Source organism: Anguilla anguilla, chromosome 13 (genome assembly GCF_013347855.1).
Source record: "Anguilla anguilla isolate fAngAng1 chromosome 13, fAngAng1.pri, whole genome shotgun sequence".
NCBI classification, from domain to species: Eukaryota; Metazoa; Chordata; class Actinopteri; order Anguilliformes; family Anguillidae; genus Anguilla; species Anguilla anguilla.
The window spans coordinates 38,041,436-38,061,567 of record NC_049213.1 but is presented as its reverse complement, the minus strand read 5'-3'; the positions used below and the strand labels follow the sequence as shown (position 1 = coordinate 38,061,567).

The 20,132-nt window shown below is 41.3% G+C and overlaps 1 protein-coding gene across 4 annotated transcripts in view; it reads left to right on the top strand.

The window, feature by feature from the left end:
- Positions 1 to 14,976, top strand: part of LOC118211384 (synaptotagmin-2-like) — a 65,295-nt gene extending 50,319 nt beyond the window's left edge. For 3 of the 4 annotated variants that reach the window (XM_035388558.1, XM_035388557.1, XM_035388556.1), the window contains 6 exons: positions 2,789 to 2,926; positions 3,542 to 3,709; positions 4,746 to 4,913; positions 5,859 to 5,976; positions 7,415 to 7,548; positions 8,785 to 14,976. In XM_035388558.1, coding sequence (XP_035244449.1) covers positions 2,789 to 2,926; positions 3,542 to 3,709; positions 4,746 to 4,913; positions 5,859 to 5,976; positions 7,415 to 7,548; positions 8,785 to 9,000 — 942 coding nt within the window. In that variant the 3' untranslated portion in view covers positions 9,001 to 14,976. The remainder of the gene's footprint in view (positions 1 to 2,788; positions 2,927 to 3,541; positions 3,710 to 4,745; positions 4,914 to 5,858; positions 5,977 to 7,414; positions 7,549 to 8,784) is intronic. The other variant, XM_035388559.1, reaches the window with a different exon arrangement.
- Positions 14,977 to 20,132: the final 5,156 nt, after the last annotated feature.

Below are 20,132 nucleotides of genomic sequence, written 5' to 3'. Positions count from 1 at the left end.
CCCCCCCTGCAGAACATCAACAGCTAATGAATTCACACTTTAAACTGTGGCATCTGTACGTCCTTTCAGACACACAAGCGAGAGCGCATGCTTTTCCCAAAGTCTGAATGGCGCAATTCTTTGAGAATTTCTCTGGTAAATTAAAATAGCAATAAGCACAAAATGAATAAAATCCATCATTTCAAAATGCACCCCAAACTCTCCCACTGTGGTTACCCTGGTCCATAACACCAGCACACCTGGGTAACCTGAATTACATCAGAATAAAACCTGAAGTCTCACTTGAAAAAAACAACTTTATTTTACTTAATCATTCAGCAGTGTGTTATTATTCAGCTCTGTGGTGTTGTGGTGTTGACTACCTCTCTTGTGTCTTCTTCACTGGTGTCCATGAGTTCAACCTCTCCCTCTTTCTCTGCTCTCCTCCTACTCTTTGTCTTGTGTGTGCGCCGTCTCTCTTGACTCTCATGGATCTCTGCTCTACGGTAGGTGGACAGCTCACAGCGCCACTCTCTGGCGGGGTGGTGTAAGTGCAGGCAGTGGGGCGGTGGGTGTGTGTGGGGGATTTGCGGGGGGGGGGGGGGGGGGTGGGACAGAGAGTTGTACTTGCCATGTTCTTGCAAACTCAGACCCTGCGGTTTCATGAACGCGAGCAAGAGATGTCGCTACTTTATGATTGGGCGCAAAGATTGTTTTGTCCTGGGGAAGTTTATTCAAGTTTTTTTTTCTTTTTTTTCATTCTTTCTTTCCCTCTTTCCTTCCTTCTTTCTTTCTTTCTTTCTTTTTTTTGAGGATTTGAGTACGCAGCTGAAACTCTCACCCCAAGGTTGGAGTTTTGGATGATTGAGAGCAACCAGCAATGCACAATTAACCACCATCAGAATGCATGACTTAAGGGGCAAGCTTGGTTATTTGTTGACTCGATAGTTAAAAAAAAAAAAAGTGCTTAACAGTAACACATAAATATTTTTTTAAAGATCTGTTTTTGTCTATATCCAATTGTAGTAGAGAACAATCTACTTTATCACAATTATAATGCTGAAGATTAATCATAATTGGCTAAATACTTAATTTTGTTTTTTGAATACAAGCAACCATATGTGCCCTTTAAGTAGCTATAGAGGAATGATTGAGACTTGACTTGAAAATGACTTTCCAAGGTGATACATAAGGGGTAAAATTGTAGCGACAGCCCTCCTAAATCCAGTTAAAGTGCAAAGACTTTCAAAACCATTTGTTTCTAAGTACCTTTAGGGTATAACACAGCACAAATAGATGGTATCCAGGGTTTTTTTTTTTTTTTAATTAACCGGTTTTTCCCTTCTACCTTTATTTTGGTGTCCAGGACTAATGTCCTGCGCCCTTTCATGTTTTATTTGAACAAATACGGAAAGCTGGAGTCCTTTTTTAACTTCCTTGGGGAATAACATAAATCACAGTCCAAGCATGACGGAGTGTGAATATGACGCTTGGATGTTTGATGCATGCGAAACGCCGTCGAATCATCACACATTACGGACTCAGCCACCGCGCCGCGCCGAGCTCCTTCTGAGATTGCCTGAAAGAACCCATGGAGGCCGTTGACAAACGCCCTTATCTCGCTCGACTGCTACGCGCACGCTGGTTTAAAAACACACTCAATCTGTGTTGGTGGAGGACTCCACAGTCTACTTAACGTTTGAACCGGAAAGGATGGTTTAGACATCCGGGATGATTCTCGCAGATAGGCACTGCCGAGTTTCAGTGCGACCTTGCCAGCTGTCTTCTTTGGATTTTTATTTGCGCCTAAATCTCAGGTCAAACGCCTGAACGGGTCCTCGCGTCACCATGACAATGGCAGTTCTAGAATGTTTCACTCTACGGGATTCTTTCAGGGCACAAGCTGGGTGCTCGCGAAATGCCCCGTTATAAGTCAACCACTATTGAGTCGCCGGATTCCAATTCGCTGAAGGCCCATTGAATGTAGCAAAACTGCTCAGAAAGAAATGATGCATTAGCAATTAGTCTCAAATTGAATAGTCTGCAATTTACATAACAGTGGGTCCGAACAGAGAGGAAGATATATTCCTTTATTTATTTCTTATCAGAACTGAATAATTGCACATATTCCTACCATAAATCAAGAAAATTGGTTTGAATCTGCATTTTGGCATATGTAAATGTACGTGGCACATCATTACCTGAGAATGAATGCCAGTCACATGACCAGGAGAATCTGATATGCATTCTTAACGACGTTCGCTGCATCTGCGTCAGCAGAACTAATATATTTGGCTGTTTTTTTTTTTTTCTCTCCCTACCTGACCAGCATGCAAATTGCTCTCCATGCCTCTTTTTCTGCTGACCTGTACAAACGGCTGCCACACGATTCGATGCTAACGGGCTCGTCTCCCTAAAACGGAGCCCTCGAAAAAAAGAAGCCGCCGCTTGGCGGTGGCGGTTGGGTGTCAGGTCAGCGTCACCCTGAGCACGAGCAGTACGACTCGAGCGCCTGAGCGAGCCGCTTGAGATGTGTCACCTCGGGAAAGTGTGAGCTCAAGTCACGTTTGCGAACGTCGTCGCTCTTTCCGAATGGTTGCGTTGCCGTCCGAGCGCGAATGGGTGCTTTTTTTTGCTGGCCGTGCGATCCGCAGGTAAGTGCTGCGGCCCAAAACCCGGCTAGCCGCGGCGCTTCCTTTCAATGGCATGCTGCGATGAGGTCACAGTGCGGCGCGACCTTTGACCCCCCCCCCCCCCCCCGCCGACCTCTGACGGCCTCTTTTTTTTTTTTGCCCGTGGGCCTCCGCAGAAACTACAGGACGACGACGATGACGACGACGCAGAGACGGGACAGACGGAGGAGGAGAAGGAGGAGGAAGAGGAGAAGGAGGCGGAGAAGCTGGGGAAGCTGCAGTTCTCTCTGGATTACGACTTCCAGGAAGGCAAGGTGAGTCTGGCAGAGGCCGTGAGGCACATGACCTGGGGGAGGCGTTTCACGAAGCAGGATTACTGAGGCGGCCGGATAAAACCCGGGACAGCTCTTTGCACTTCAGTCCGTGTTACAGATTTGGGAGGGTTGCGGGTTTTACTCCAGTTATCCAGCTAACTCAGTAATCCTGCTTTGTGAAACAGGGCCCTGAGCTGTATTTTGTTCACGGAGGTCTCTTGCCGATAATTACTATGGCAACAGAGGGCTATAGAATGATTATCCCGGCTTAAAATGAAAGCTAACGGTCTGAAGTGGTCTTCCTCAGACTGGCCTCTCCATTCATGAAAACCATGCAGTGCAATGCAGAAACATTACGGTAACTGCTTAAGCAATACGGCATGAGAGGCTGTGCTGTACCGTGATACGGTCACAGTATAGGTCCTTGTGTGTATATTGTCTTGTGTTTTTTTGTTTTTTACTGTACTATGCCTTCTTTTCGATTGCCTCCTGGGGATAAATAAAGTTTTTCAACTGAATTGAAATGCACTCTAGACTCTAGAACTTTGAAACGTTCATTTTAAATTCCGGACCAATGACCTTTGACCTGAGCTTTGCCCTCTCCTCGCTCTACAGTTGACGGTGGGCATCCTGCAGGCCGCAGACCTCATCTCCATGGACACGGGCGGTACCTCTGACCCGTACGTCAAGGTGTTCATCCTGCCCGACAAGAAGAAGAAGTTTGACACCAAGGTTCACAAGAAGACGCTGAATCCAACGTTCAACGAAACCTTCATCTTCAAGGTGACGTAGCTGAGCGTCTGAGAGGGTTTCTCACCTGAGCAACTGAGACCATTTGTAAGATGAACGCAAGTTGAAATATGATGCCGTTCTCCACTGATGCTGTAGGTGCGCACACGCGCAGGGCACAAATTGGAAAGCTAACAAAACTAAAGCTGTTAACCCAGCAGCAGCCCAGGCAGCTGAGCATGCTCAGTTATAATAATAATAATAATAATAATAATAATAATAATACATTTATTTTATATAGCGCTTTTCATGGTCTCAAAGACACTTTACAATAAATGGTACATACATACATACATACAATGAAACATACAATTCAGAGAGAAACAAAAAGAGGGGGTGTGAGAGGGGGAAGACAAACATCAAGGGGAGGCTAGGGAAAAGAGGTGGGCTTGAAAGAAGTTAGGCTAATTGCTAGCCCGGGCGGCAGTCTGCTTGCTAATATCAACCCTTGGGTGTAGCAGCAGCGGGGTGTAATGGTTAGAGCACTGATCTTCTAACTCCACGGCTGCAGGTTTGATTCCTAGTTGGCGCATTATACAGTGCCTTTGAATGATGTACTTAACCTTGATTTGCTTCAGTAGATGTCCAACATTATTAATAAATGGTATGTAAAGCATGTGCAGTCTGGTAAATGCCTAGAGTGAGAGAGTACAGTATGAATAGACCGAAGCACACAAAGAAAAGAAAAAAGCAAACGGGCACTCTCACAGAAAATCATTAATGAGTTGAATGTTCTGGTCTTTCTTTTTATTTCTTGCTGCCCGTGATGAATGAGTCCAATATTTTCCAATTACACTTGTGAGACATCGTTCAATACTGCACACTGTAGCTTCAGGGTGCATTAGCACCCTAAAGAATAATTGATTATATCAATCTTGTCTGGACACGATTCTGTCTGATTCCCTTAAATGTGGGTGTGGGGATGTAAGTCTTGATTTGTTTTCTTTTTGTTTGTTTTTTCATAAAAGAAACAGAAAGCTCTCTTCTTATTTTAGCTCCCCCTTCGCCCCCCCCCTTGCTCTTCTCTCAGATTCCATATCAAGAACTCGGCGGGAAAACCCTGGTGATGTCCGTCTACGATTTCGACCGCTTTTCCAAGCACGACATCATCGGCGAGGTGAAAATTCCCATGAACACTGTGGACTTGGGCCAGCCCATTGAGGAATGGAGGGATCTGGAGAGTGTGGAAAAAGAGGAGGTATGCAATGAAAACATGGCATTACTTGATGACAATACATACAGCACTAGCTTTTATTCTTTAACCCTTTGAAGAATAAGGTTTTTTGGGAATGCCCCCCCCCCCCCCCCCAAAAAAAAAATTCTAAGTCAGTGTTCTAGAACATTGCTTTAGTGACTGTGACATCAGAATTAGAATGTTCGGGTAAGAGACATTCTAATCACATGTTTGTGATCTTACACCTTAAAGGGTTAAATCATCTCATTTCATATCTCTACCTGTTAAAGCTGTATAGTGTCGAGCCCATTCTTTCCCGTACGCACTGAATTTGTTTTATGAAGTTATTATCGTGGATTTGATCAAAACAATTAGCTGTTGTTGACGAGATTTTATTACACACCGTATTTTAGCAGGGCTTGAACTATAACTCTTCTGGGAGATGGGATAAGTTATAAATGATTAATAGAAGCGCTTTCAGACATTCACTGTCTGTCCTGTAATGAAACTCATAATTTAATTAAACTTGTCTTCTCATTATTGACAGATTTATTTTCTGCCCCTCTTTATTACCCCTTAAGGCATTCAAACTGCATTTAATGACAAGATTAGTGTTAACTGGTCAATTAGAACCATCTGCATTTCAATGGTTTTTAACTGAGGTTCAGAGGAAGGCGTTTTTATTTGAACAGTTTTGAACAGTTTTTTGTCTAATGAGATTCCTCCGTGTGTGTACATGAATACACAAGGACTCCCTTTACAATTGAATATTTATGCAGGGTTGATGCAAAACTTATTTTTTTATTTTAATTTTAAACATGTCTGGAATAACTTAATTAACGGCGGTTTGTGTACGCGGAGCAAGCGAGTGCGCTCGGGCGCGAGATGAAACGCGCGCGCGAGAGAGAAAGAGAGAAGCGCTACGTACTCTTCCTTCCTTCTTTCACCGTTCGACCTCTACCTCCGCAGCCGGAGAAGCTGGGAGACATCTGCATCTCCCTCCGCTACGTCCCCACGGCCGGCAAACTCACCATCTGCATCCTGGAGGCCAAGAACCTGAAAAAGATGGACGTGGGCGGATTGTCAGGTACAGTAAGCTACCCACACCTCCTCTATCATTTCAGCAGAACCTAGAGTATGATGCTACCCACAACTGCTCTATCATTTCAGCAGAACCTTGAGTCTGATGCTACCTTCTACTGCTCCATCATTTCAGCAGAATCTAGAGTATGATGCTACTCACTGCTCTATCATTTCAGCAGAATCTAGAGTATGATGCTACTCACTGCTCTGTCATTTCAGCAGAATCTAGTGTATGATGCTACTCACTGCTGATCATTTCAGCAGAATCTAGAGTATGATGCTACTCACTGCTGATCATTTCAGCAGAACCTAGAGTATGATGCTACTCACTGCTCTGTCATTTCAGCAGAACCTTGAGTCTGATGCTACTCACTGCTCTGCTATTTCAGCAGAACCTAGAAGTATGCAGCTACTCACTACTGATCATTTCAGCAGAATCTAGAGTACTAAACCAAAGTCTATATTAATACGCCCAATGGCTAAAGTAAACAATGATCAATGTTACTTGACTGTTGGAACTTTTGATTTGGGAATGGGTACTAGAATAAGCCTCCACTTACCTTAGACTTTTTTTACAGATGACTAACAATTGCATTGTTAAATGACCGTTGAGGTCATAATATTAATTCTAAAAACATCTACTTATCAAACATTAAAAAGTATCTCTCAGTGAGCATGCAGGGTCCATCTTGGGGTTCAAAGGAAGATGCTTCTAGTTTTGTTTTGATGATGTCTGCATCAAGATTTGTGCAATAAATCTCGGGTGACATCAGTGGGAGTTTTACCAAGGGACATTGGAGTTTCAGGCCTCTTAAACTATGGTTTGATTTATTGTAAAATCTATTGTATTGATCAAAATGTGAACACCATATTTTTCAGCTGAACCCTGTGATTATCAGGTGCAGCCAATATGGTATGTTCTCAAATATTTGCAGGGATGTCTTCTGAACTTGTGCTCCGAGAGAGAGCTTCGTATCGATGCTTGCTTCATATTTTTAAGAATTTGAGCGCTTTCTCCTTTCGTAATTATACGGTGGGGCCAACGAAGTGTGCGATTGAAGGTCACACGGAGTGTTTGCTTTTAATTAATCACACAATTAGAGTCCCGGTAATGAGGGGCGGAATGTGAGTAACCGAGGAAACAGAAGTGTTCTTTCTGTAAATGGTAAAGGGACTGCATTTATATAGCGCTTTTATCCAAAGCGCTTTACAATTGATGCCTCTCACTCACCAGAGCAGTTAGGGGTTAGGTGTCTTGCTCAGGGACACTTCGACACGCCCAGGGCGGGGATCGAACCGGCAACCCTCCGACTGCCGGACAACCGCTCTTACCGCCTGAGCTATGTCGCCCCTGTGACACGAGTAGCTAATGGGAGCGAATAGAAAAAGGGAACTAGCGCCGCTGGCTCTCTCTCTCTCTGTTCTGCCTGGTGCGCGTGCAGATCCCTACGTGAAGATCCACCTGCTCCAGAACGGCAAGCGGCTGAAGAAGAAGAAGACCACGGTGAAGAAGAACACGCTGAACCCCTACTACAACGAGTCCTTCAGCTTCGAGATCCCCCTGGAGCAGATGCAGGTGCGTACTGTACGCTGGAAGGCGGAGCGTTCATGTTTTGCTTAAATATAAGCAAAATACACGCTTGTAAATGTTTGTATTTAGATGGTCTTATCCAGGGTGGCGTACGTACCCGGGTAAAGAATATACATTGATTCAGATACATTTTTAACGAGGTGAAAAGTGCTCTGCGATTTACAACTGAGACTAAAATAATGCATGAGGATGAAATATGCAATATACAAATATGCGCCAACTCACACTGTGGGTGACTGTGTGTGAAGTTTCGCTAATCTGCTATAAAACCACTTAAATACCCCATGATAAAGTTTTGCCAAAGCCTTTTGTCATCAGGGTCATAGTTTACGATTAGGTATGAATGATAAATGATTTCCCCGTGGCTTTATCATTAATTCATGCTGCAGCTTTGGTAAATGGTGCCATGAATCTCCCACGAAAACATTAGTTCCCTGCATCATCCTAGCATTTCCCAGATTTCATAGAGCACAACCCACAGGGTATATCATATCATAACCCACAATGTTCATATAGCATAACCCACAGGGCATATCATATCATAACCCACAGGGTATATCATAGCATAACCCACAGCGTTCATATAGCATAACCCACAGCGTTCATATAGCATAGCCCACAGAGTATATCATATCATAACCCACAGCGTTCATATAGCATAACCCACAATGTTAATATAGCATAACCCACAGGGTATATCATATCATAACCCACAGCGTTCATATAGCATAACCCACAATGTTAATATAGCATAACCCACGGGGTATATCATATAATAACCACCAAAATTCATATAGCATAACCCACAGCGTTTATAGAGCATAACCCACAGAGTATATCATATCATAACCCACAACGTTCATATAGCATAACCCTCATAGAGCATAACCCACAAAATCCATATAGCATAACCCTCATAGAGCATAACCCACAATGTTAATATAGCATAACCCTCATAGAGCATAACCCACAATGTTCATATAGCATAACCCACAGGGTATATCATATCATAACCCACATCGTTCATATAGCATAAATACACAAAATTCATATAGCATAACCCTCATAGAGCATAACCCACAATGTTCATATAGCATAACCCACAGGGTATATCATATCATAACCCACAACGTTCATATAGCATAACCCACATATAGCATAAATCCACCGCGTTGATAGAGCATAACCCACAGCGGTCGTCTTTGTTGGGCGTGCCTGCAGAAAATCCAAGCGGTGGTCACCGTGCTGGACTACGACAAAATCGGGAAGAACGACGCCATCGGCAAGATCTTCGTGGGCAGCAAAGCGACGGGCACGGAGCTTCGGCACTGGTCCGACATGCTGGCCAACCCCCGTCGCCCCATCGCCCAGTGGCACCCGCTCAAACCCGAGGAGGAAGTGGACGCCACCTTGGCAGCTCTCGCTGGCAAGAAGTAACCCGTCCTCCGCGGCAAACTCTGAACCAACCAAGTACCACGTATTGCATGCCATTCATTGGACTGTCAACACTACAGACATGGTCAGATAAAAGAAAAACATAAACTAACGTAGACACTTAGTAATGACAAAGATGTATCACAGCTTTTTTTTTTTATTATATCAAATTATTTTGTAACTTCATTTATGAAATGTACAGAGGAGTATACAGTGATCAGGATGAGATGGGTATACATATGTTCACCTACTTATAGTTGAAATTGTGCTTTCTGAGAATGGCCAGTTTACAACCATTGGTCTGTTGGAATTGGGAGAAGGTTAACAATGAATAGTTAAAAATGAATTGCCGAAGGTGGGGTGAGACACAAGGTGTAACTACAGTGAAGTAGTTTTCTCAAGTTATATTGTCGCTCCTCTTAATTTACCAGTTCAGGAAGGGTCACGGTGTCATTATTTAGCTGTAGGGGTGTGAGAATTCCAAAGACATAACCATCTCAATTCCATCGTATTTCTTCTGGAATTTATTCTTCGTTTCCAACACTGATGTTGAGCAGGAGACGGGATGAAAGAAAAAGACAAAATATAGCCGAGTGCATCTACGGATTCTCCCGGGTGACAACATCAGACTTATTTCTTCTTTTCACCCAGTGTCTTAATCACAGAGGTTATTTATATACAGAAACTAACATTTAAACGTGTGGCATTTAAAGTAAAAAAAAGGAGACCCTCCCCACTGTCTTCTTAATTTTTGTTTTTAGCCTCAAAGTTACAAGCAGAATAACTTTGAATTCAAAATGCAATATTTTTTTGGGGGGGGACTTAGACCATTTTGTTGGAATTACCCCGTTAGAGAGCTCCGATCTCATTTTCATAGTGGTTAACTTCAGTGAAATGAACCGGTCACGAAGCCAGTGGTGATCAGGATCTCGTTAAAATGTCGGTTATTTTTTTTTTTTTACATTTCGGCTTTCCGGACAGTCCATGTCCTCTTTTCTGACCCATTGCCTCTGTTTGTTACTGTTCTGATCATTGTTTTATTTTCCACAGTGTATTCTTGAGCAATATTGCAATGGCATGCCCCGGTGACCAATTTTAGTGTATGGTGTTAGCGTAATAGTGTTTCATTTTTTATAAATATATTTTTTATTGAAAGCGTGATTGGTTTAGGAGCTCACCTCATACATGACTGAGCATTTAAAAAGCGTGATATACTGTATGTAAGCACATAGCATACATATACTCTAGAAGATTTGGGGATCAGCAGACATTTGTGTGTGTTTTTTACCTTTGATTTTGCATGTTATTGGTGAAACATATCTTCCAAATGATAGGCCAAACATATCTCTGTCTTATGGACATAACCATAAGATGTCTGCCAATGTTGCATTTTTTTATTTTTTTTAGACGTCCGCTCTACTGCCTGCAAATCTTCCACTTGTGGTTGTGATGCCTCCAAATCAACTACAGGACCTGACCACTAATTAATGAATTAAGGCATTAATTCAGAAATAATTTTACTTTGATTTCAAAGCAAGGAAGTGCGAGAGGCAGTCCCTCGCTGGGCAAGTGGAATTAGGACCAAGGAATTCTTGTCCATTGGTTCAGCCATCACGCACTTGCTGTTTCTATGTTTCTTACTGTTGTTGTCTTTAATTCTACTTAACAGTCTTGGAACAAGACATTAAAAGCCCAAATCTCTTTGTGTTAATCATTTTTAACACAAAGAACATGACTCATTCTTGGGGGAAAATACAGACTTCAGCTCCCCATGAATTTGCCTTTGACGTGTATACCAGTAAAAATGCCTTTTGCCCTTTCTATAGGTCCTTGACTAAAAAATAATTCTCATTCAGGAAGCCCAAGTCTTACACTGCCAGTTTGAAGATTTATTTTTCAAGCGTTTTATGTGATTACAATATCATTCCCACCAGTGCTCTTGTGTAGATCTCGCTACAAGCCAATAGCACAACCGAGCTTGCATTAAGTTGCAAACAAACAACAGAGAAACAGTCATGTCCTTATTTTTGGAATGACTGACTGACTGGGGCCAAAAACTTTCCCTCCAACACGCGTTTCTGTGTGGCATACAGAGCTGATGCATCCCACCCACAGATAATGAGTCATTAGTTCATGTTCACCATTCATATCGTATCATTTTTATTTGATACAATAGAAAATATGGACCGTGAGGAGTGAGTGCCACAGGCTTTTGGTTAACGGTTCATCAGATTCCTGAATGCTCCCATTTCTATCTTTTTTTTTATAGTTTAAATCCAATTTTTAATCCTTTTTCACATTTTTATAAAAACACATGAATCATTTAACCATTGTGTGAACCATCAACCATCAATTACTGTACAGACCAGAGAAACACCCTTTACAAAAAAAAAAGTACAATTTTACTTTTTTTATGAATAAGCTTAAATATTGTTTAAATATATGTGAAATCGAATATTTTTGAAGGTATATATCCACTCCTAATCCTGAACTTATTTGGTGAAAAGGAGGATGATTTTTTTTTTCTTCCTGTGGATACCAAACTGATTTGTTCTCATATGAACATGGTCTATTTTGCCACTCTCTGTTACGTAATGTGTCCCAGCCAGTTGCCAAGGTAACAATAAGACACAGGTAGCCAGTTCTTGCCACTGGTTAACAGTTCAAAACCGTGTTATATAGATAATCAAGACCAGGTTGTAAATACGATAAGTTGGAAGCTGGAAGGACTCTGTACTGTAGTTATCTCATGACTGTGATAGACTATTATTACGGATGGGTCCTTTTTGTAAAATAGAATAGGTGCATTTTCTGTTCATTTAAATGATCAATTAATACTGAAGGTGTCAGTACTTCAGTTTACACATCATTCTAGACTCAGATGTCAAAGCAAATACTGAAAGGAAACCTACAAACAAGCAATCTCTCTCTCTCTCCTCTCTCTCAGTCTTTCTATTCTCTCTCTCTCCCTCTTTCCCCCTCCCTGATTATAAATATGTACATAGATTTAAAAAATTTGTTAATAGTGCATGTTTCTATACAACAATGTAAATAGCCGCATGATTTAAGGAAGATTAGATATATTTGTCCAAGTGTGTGTCATTTGCCATTTTGATAATAAACAGGAGAAACAGTTATTCTCCTATTGTACATTTCTAGTGCTTTTCATGACTGGGGGTGAGACAGTGTGCAAAAATACTCATATATAATAATTATATGCATACCTTGTCTTCACCTCTACTGTAGAGTGTCGTGTAATTCTGTGAATTCATTTAGGGATATATTGTAGCATGTCTGCTATATTTTGTGAGATTAGCTTTTTTTTTCCTGTTTGTTTTACAGTTTGCAATGCAGACGAACAAACAACAACAACAACAGTAACACAATGTCTGCTTATATACAAGGGGTTCCAAGCTAAAATGCCATTTAAGGGATCTGTCTATAATCTTATATTTCCTAGATTAAACTTCAATGTGGTTTTTCCCCTCGCCCAATCACAGATCATTCATGCATCATTGTACACTGCAGAACTGACATACCGTTGTATTTAAGCCAATACTGATCATTCGCAACATGAATTTGACTACTTCAGTTATGAAAGTAATGGTCAGTGATTATAGATTTACTGTTTCATATATATATAATTGTGTTCTCTGGTGCTTTTTGCCATAACCCAGAGTTCTTTTAAAATCTTTCTGAATGGAATATCTAGGTGCAGGTTTAGAACGTGAAAAAAGAAAAATAACTTTTCACCCACCAAACTTGGAGCCCCTTTTGTATAATCTACAGAACTGGTATTTTTTGTGGTCTTATGGTACTGTATAAATTCTCTGTATCTTCAGTTTCCTATTGAATGCTACATGCCACGTTTAGCTTTTGACTAAACTCCAGGTGTGCATATACAGTATTTATGTGTATACAGACTGTCGATTAATATTTTAAAAAATAAAGCCATAAAAGTTTGAGCAGGGACAGCTCAGAGGTCATACGTGTTGAAACGAGCTTATTTAAAATACGTTATTAACTTAATTAACTATTGCTTCATTAACTAACTTGTGATTAACTAAAGACTGTAACAATCATTTTAGTATGCCAGCCATGGTGGTTGCTATGGCAGCCTTTTGTTTTATTTGTATTGTATCTCGGTACGCCACGTCAAGCAGAATGCTTCAATCATGCCCTGTCATTTCTTTCTCGTTTGAATTTATTTTTGTTCTTGCCAGGTTGCATGCAAAGGGACAGAATGAAGAGAATGCGGTGGTTTTAACCTGCGCTCTCACTTCTCTGTGCACTATATGCGGCTCTGTGACACAAAGAGGGCAGTTGTATGTGCAGAGTGCCATTACATAACTGCTGCAACAGGAAGGATCTTCCACTGCTGCTGTCCTATGCCTGACGGCAAAATTTGGAAATGCAAAAATTTGAGGAGGTGGAGTGAAATCTGTTAGCATAACCAGTGAGGGGGCACATTTTACTTTGTAGTTTGTAAGAACACGCAAAAATTCTGATGATGAAAACCGACCACAGAAAGAGACCCTTCCTGTTTCCTGCAGTCTCTTGATTCATTTTAAATCAGTAAATGGTTGTTCCTGGTGCTGTTCTGTGCGCAGATTGAGCCCAGTGGTCACGTGCGATAATTTCATTATGTCAGCATGTAATGGACTGATCAGGTGGCTGTCGGCACCTGCTGTCTGCATCAGAATTGAGTTTTGAATGGGAGTCTGTTCGCTCGATGTCCACGCGCGCGTTAATACGAGACCTTAATGACATCACAAGCTGTTCCACCAGACGATGGTATGAATGAGGGGGCGTGTCGTATGTGTGTCCTGTCTCTATGCATGTATGGATGTATACATACGATTTATAAAGGGATTGCTAGTGTGGTAGTGTGATAACACAGATTATACTTATTTTTATTAGATAAAATATATACCTGAGGCCTCAGACGTTGAAATTAGTTAAGCTAGAAAGAAATATTCTAAAAGTGAAATATCAGCATGGTTTTTTTATTTTTTTATTTTTGAGCTAGCTTCTGCATCCAAGTTTTTTTGACAAAATTTTTTTTTTTAAATTTATTTATTTATTTTTTTTTTAAATGCCATCATTCTTGTTTTCTGTTAATCTCAAGCGTACTGCTCGTGGGTCCAATCAGATGTCTGTTTTGCTAGCCATCGTTTCTGATAAGATACACGTTTTTAAGTCTATATATAGTTCGGCTTTTGCTTTCATCCTGTTACACTTTGTCAGCACAAAATGTGGGAATGCTCACATTCGGGAACATTAAGCGAAACATTTGAGCTTTTTCTCTGGGTGAATTAAAAGGCTCTGGAGAACTCTGCAGCTTCTTCGCTGTGTACCTTGGCGGTACAATGTGCACACAATAACGTCAACCGCAGTCCGTCCGGCGTGCTGTGGACGGCCCTCCGTTGGATTCGCACTGAAACGATCCCTGGTTCTGCTAGAGCGATCCCTGTTCAGAGCCTACTGCCAAAACGTGTCGATTCCTCTTAAAAACGCTTAAAAAGTCTTCCATCTTTTCCAACATCTTCTGTCGTCACTGTAGAATAAAATTCCAAAGAACTGTTTGCTTTCTCTTACTGTCTCCCTTTAGTAGTTTAATCTCTCTCTCTCTTTCTCCGGTTCTATCTCTCTCTCTTTCTCAGGTCCTTCTCTTTAACACGAAGGGCAGTTCTGTTCCCTGTAGTTGATTTGTCTTGTCTCCGTGTCGTTATGTGTGTGTGTGTGTGCGTGTGTGTATACCTGTCACTTGTTGTACCTTGTGTGGACAGCATGTTTTAACCCCATGAGGGGTCACTTTGAAAAGTTCCTCTCACAGAAAGTCACCACCAGCTTCATGGTATTAATGAACGTCACTGTACCAGACATTCAGGGGAACCAAATATATGTCAAATATAAAAAGTACAGATTTATCATAAATGTTATCAACTATTAAAACAAAAATAAAGGCCTTTTAACTACTTTTTTTGTCTTGGGCTGTTTACTCTGAGGTCTAATTTGATTGGTGATCATTAGTAATTATTTAAAAAATGTTTTAAAATGTATTTTGTGCCAAACAGCTTTTGTTTAAAGCAGGTTTTCTTGTTTTGTGCTTTTGCTGAGGATGGCAAGGGGCTGTTGTAAATATAATTATTCTTCAGAAATTGTTATAGGTAATTACTAAAACAAAAATGCACAATTATAGACATATCTACCCAGCTGATAGTGATGTGAAATATGTATTGATTCTGAAAAATGTATAATGGGCAAGGAGCTAGTCTTGTAACCTAAAGGTCACAGGTTTGATTCCCAGGTAGGACACTGCCATTGTACCCTTGAGCAAGGTACTTAACCTGCATTCAGTATATATCCAGCTGTATAAATGGATGCAATGTAAATGCTATGTAAAAAGGTTGTGTAAATCGCTCTGGATACGGGCATCTGCTAAATGTCTGTAATATATATATATATATACTATATATATATACTAATATATATATAATATAACTGCCAATGCCGTTTCCCTAATACATCCTATTGCCACTAGATGATGCTGTAGATATAAAAAAAATTCTCATCACTAACTGTGCTTACAAAATCAAGAACAAGGCTCAGAATGAATTACTTCATCATCTAATTAAATAAATCACCACAAACAATGCATATAGCAATGCTCTATTTAAAATAAAATAAAAATACAACTAGTTTTTCTTTTTCTAAATGTGTTAAAGTGGAAAATGAATGTTTGAACTTCAGCAGTATTTGTTGTTTCATCTATGTACATATACGCGTGTGTGTGTGAGTATTTGGGACCTTCTCTCAGCAAGTTTGGAGAAAGCTGGTCCTGTTAAGCTATTTGTAGAATCTAGGACATTTTTACCGAGAGGAGATTTAAGGACTCGAGATTTCTGGGCTAAAAATAACACCATGCAGGACCAGAGAGCCCTGCCTCCCTGTCAGTCACGCACCTGCACTGTGGAAGGTGATGAAGGTATGGGGGTATATTGTTTCTTATTTAAGTAACTGTTTTTATGACTTTGCCGATCCAAGTTCCCAGCAAATTGCAGCGTGTATCATTTTACAAGCAGATGCTGCTTTAAATTGAGTGGTCACTGTACTGTACAATTGTGTTAAAAGAGTTGTGTTGCACCCGTTAAATGCACACACACACATGCAAACACAGAAGAATGGACAAAGACCATCATAATATAATGAAGTTCATGAATTGAAAGATTAAATTTGGAATAAATCTGAGAGAAAAAAGACACTGCATCAGTCACGCAGTGGAAATCCTTGGCCGTATGTCTTTGTTGAAGATCTCATCTGAGTCCTGAGCTTAGCTGTGAATCAGCCAATGTGTCGAGTCTCGTATAATAGATGCAGTCATGGGCCAGTTTTATTTCAATGCTTAACTCACATTCACCACCAGAGGGCACCAAGTGCTCCTTGAAAATTGTGGGTTTTAATAACCATTTTCACTAAACATTACAAGAAAAAGTAAATTAGCAAAATAAGTGAGAAGTGTTTTTTTTAACCTTTTAATTCATATACTTCTGAAATTATTTATGTGTGCATTCATTTGACAAGGAAGAATGAATGCCATTGTATTACTCTAAAATGAACTTGATACATCTTTTTCATGTTGTGCGTTTCCAAGAAACTTTGACGTCTATACATTTTTAACAAGCCATGTTTATTTGTCAGCAGTTGTTCTGTTTACGAGGCTTTTCATAAAGCTATATATACAGTATATATATAAAAAGAAAATGTCCGAAAAAGTAACCAGCAGGAGGTGCTCCGACACACACCAGTCAGACTGATGGAGGAAAGGATGGAAGGATGGAAGGAAGAATAGAAGATGGGTTCGTATTCCTGGGGTTCAGTGGTTTGGGGTGAAGGGGATAAAAAAAAAAAACATTTCTTATTGGTTCATATCTCTGTTGTACTGAAGGGACTCCAATATCCATTTCAATATACAGTCCTGTACACCACCCACTCTGTCACCAGAGTCGAAATGTGTTACTAGCAGTTCTAGTTCCTTTATCTCACTGGTCTTCAAGCAAACACATTTATGGTGGCACTTATGTGACTGAGACTCTTGCTCATAGAGCGTTTGCTTAATGTATGGGATGCACTTCTCTAAGTGACTTCAGCTAAATGGTGAATGTAATTCTATTGTGCAGTTAATAACGGAATTAAGCTCCATCCCTTTCCAGGAATAAGAGCTATTTCATGAGGTTTGTATTAATTATGTATAAAGTGTCTGAAAGATTGTTTCAGAGCGTTTCCACCTCATCCCCAATCGAGCCTTGTAAGTGCACAGCCCAGTATCTTGGTGCAGCAAAGCAAGCGTACACCTTCATACCACATAACCATACCAAAGCCTGCTATTCCATCCATCCATTGCCTGTACCCACTTATCCTGGGCAGGGCCACAGGGGTTGCTGGAGCCTATCCTAGCATGCACTGGGCGAAAGGCAGGAATACACCCTGGACAGGTAAGCCTGCTATTTGTAAACAGAATATATTATGTATTTTAATTAGACTGAAAAAAACAATAATCAACAACAATTTAAAGGAAATGTTCTGTAGCAGTTGTGGAGCTGAACGCCTGGCAGTCGTAGTTCTGTAACAAACTCTTCAGACATGATTGAAAAATGCAGGAGGCCAGCAGTTCTCCCTTAAAGAATGCTTATATTTGCTCTCTCCCTTTACTTCTGTCTCTCTCTCCCTCTCTCTCTTTCTCTTCCCCCTCTCCCACTCTCTCTTTCTCTCTCTCTGTCCCTCTTTCTCTCTCTCTCTCTTTCTCTTCCCCCTCTCCCACTCTCTCTTTCTCTCTCTCTCTGCCCCTCTCTCTCTCCTTCTCTCTTTCCCCTCTTTCTCTTCCTCCTCTCCCACTCTTTCTCTCTCTCTGCCCCCTCTCTCTCTCTCCTTCTCTTTCTCTCTCTCTTGCTCTGTTACTCTTTCTCTGTCTTTCTCTCCCTCTGTGCCAGCCTGAACATGTTTTAGTTAAGACATAGCCCAAAGACCAGTGTATCTACAGCTACCTTTCTATTTAAAAAAAATAAAAAATCCTTCATATTCTTGCAGAAAGTGGGTCAATTAGGCAGTATTTCATTGTGCTGGGTTTTTTCTATGCACACTGGTCCAGAACGGACATGCAGATCTGTGCACCAGAAATGTTTCAGTTTCCTTACGTTTTCACTGAGTTGATGAGACAGAATTATAAAACAAATATGTGACTTCAATTATAGTATCAAGTCAATGTGATAACTTTCACTTAGTCTTTCTAATAGTAGGAGAAAAAAAAACAGTTATGAGTGCCTTCTCTTGTCTTTCAAATTCCTGTCTACAGCACAGAGAAGTGAAGTCTAAAATTAGCTTGTGTGTGTACCTCAGGGGAGGTGAATTGCTTTTGTGGTTTTATATGAAAAGGATCAGATATGGTTTTTTTTTGGGAAGGGGTGGGGGGGAAGTCCCCTTAGGCCCACCAGTAGTGACGGGTCTGGGTGATAAAAGGCTAATCACATACCACCTGGCAGGACTCCCAGCTTCAGTCAGCACCGCCACAGTCAAGACTCCATTCTGCGTCCCAGAATGCACCACTGCTGTAGTTACTCCCGCCTATTCTTAAAATAAATTTTGCATTATATTTTAAACATAATTTCATGAATTGCTAGCAATAGTAGCAATAGTAGAAATCGTAGCAATAGTCCTGATTACTGGAAACATATACTTTATATTCTTATAGCTCATATAATTCATATAGCTGGTCAACTTAAAACAACAACATACTATACAGAATAAGATAAGATACTTTTATTGAACCCCGTGGGGTAATTTGTCCTCTGCATTTGACCCATCCTAGTTACTTAGGAGCAGTGGGCAGCTACCTCTCTGTGCTGCGCCCAGGGACCAACTCCAGTTCTGAGGCAAGTGCCTTGGTCAAGGGCAACTGCAGGAGCGCACCTAACATGCATGTCTTTGAGTGTGGGAGGAAACCGGAGTGCCTGGAGTAAACTCACGCGAACATGCAAACTCCACGATCCGGTCGGACCCGGAGCCGGATTCGAACCCAGAACCTCCTGCTTGCGAGGCAACAGTGCTAACCACTATGCCGCCGTGCCCGCCTGCCCGACACATCAGTTCTGTTTCAGAAGTTTCTCGCAGCCCTCAACGGGCCTCGCAGTTGTTGTCTTCGGCTGAAATGCGAGCCGAGCTGCCGGAGAGTGTTATTTAGAGCCGCTGTAAAACCCCTGTATCGGATAACGGACAGATACACACACTGCGCCGGCGACCGCGAGCGACGCTGGAATTTATGAACGTGACTGACATCGGCGTTGTCCCCGCGCTGCAATCGGATCCTGTGCCCTGCGCTGCTTCCATGACCTGTCACGCCGAGCGACAGTGAACTCCAATCAGAAGTCTCCCCATGCCGGTCCCGCCCCCTTGGGGATACCTGATTGGTTAACCTTACAGGGGCTGGGGAAGCCACTGCTGAGAGACATTGAGGGTCAGGTTTGTTCCACCACCCCCCCCCCCCCCAACAAATCCTAATTCCTAACTTCCCAAATTTCAATGTTGTTCCAGGATCTTTACTCTTTGGTCTGAATATCAGAGACCAGAGGACACCCAGATGGTCTTCAGTTGCCACTTGAGGTGCACAGAAATTAATCAGATCTGAGGGGCTTTGGACATAGAGACTACCCACAATCCCTTGCCTCAGTGTACAGTAAGTCAAAAGTGTAGCTTATTTTAGAATTCTGGGTATTCAATAGAAGTTCCTCCTGAAATGAGAAGGTCAGGATGACATGAGCTGCAAAATGAGGCCTACTTAGCAACCAGATCTTACAAAGAAACAAGAAATTAAAGATGCACCTCTCCAGACGTGGACCTGACTTTAATGTGCAATGTGTGATATTTTGGGTCTTCCTTTGCTGCAATACATACATCTTATGCTCTTATTTTCCACACACTCGTTTATATCATTCTGACACAAAAAGTCACATATGGAGATTAAAATACAGTGCAAGGAATGCACTTGTGTGCTTATTAAATGTGAATGATGCAGTTAATGAAAGAATGCACACATTTTAATTAGCAATGTACCATCACAGCCTTATATATAATATAAGAAA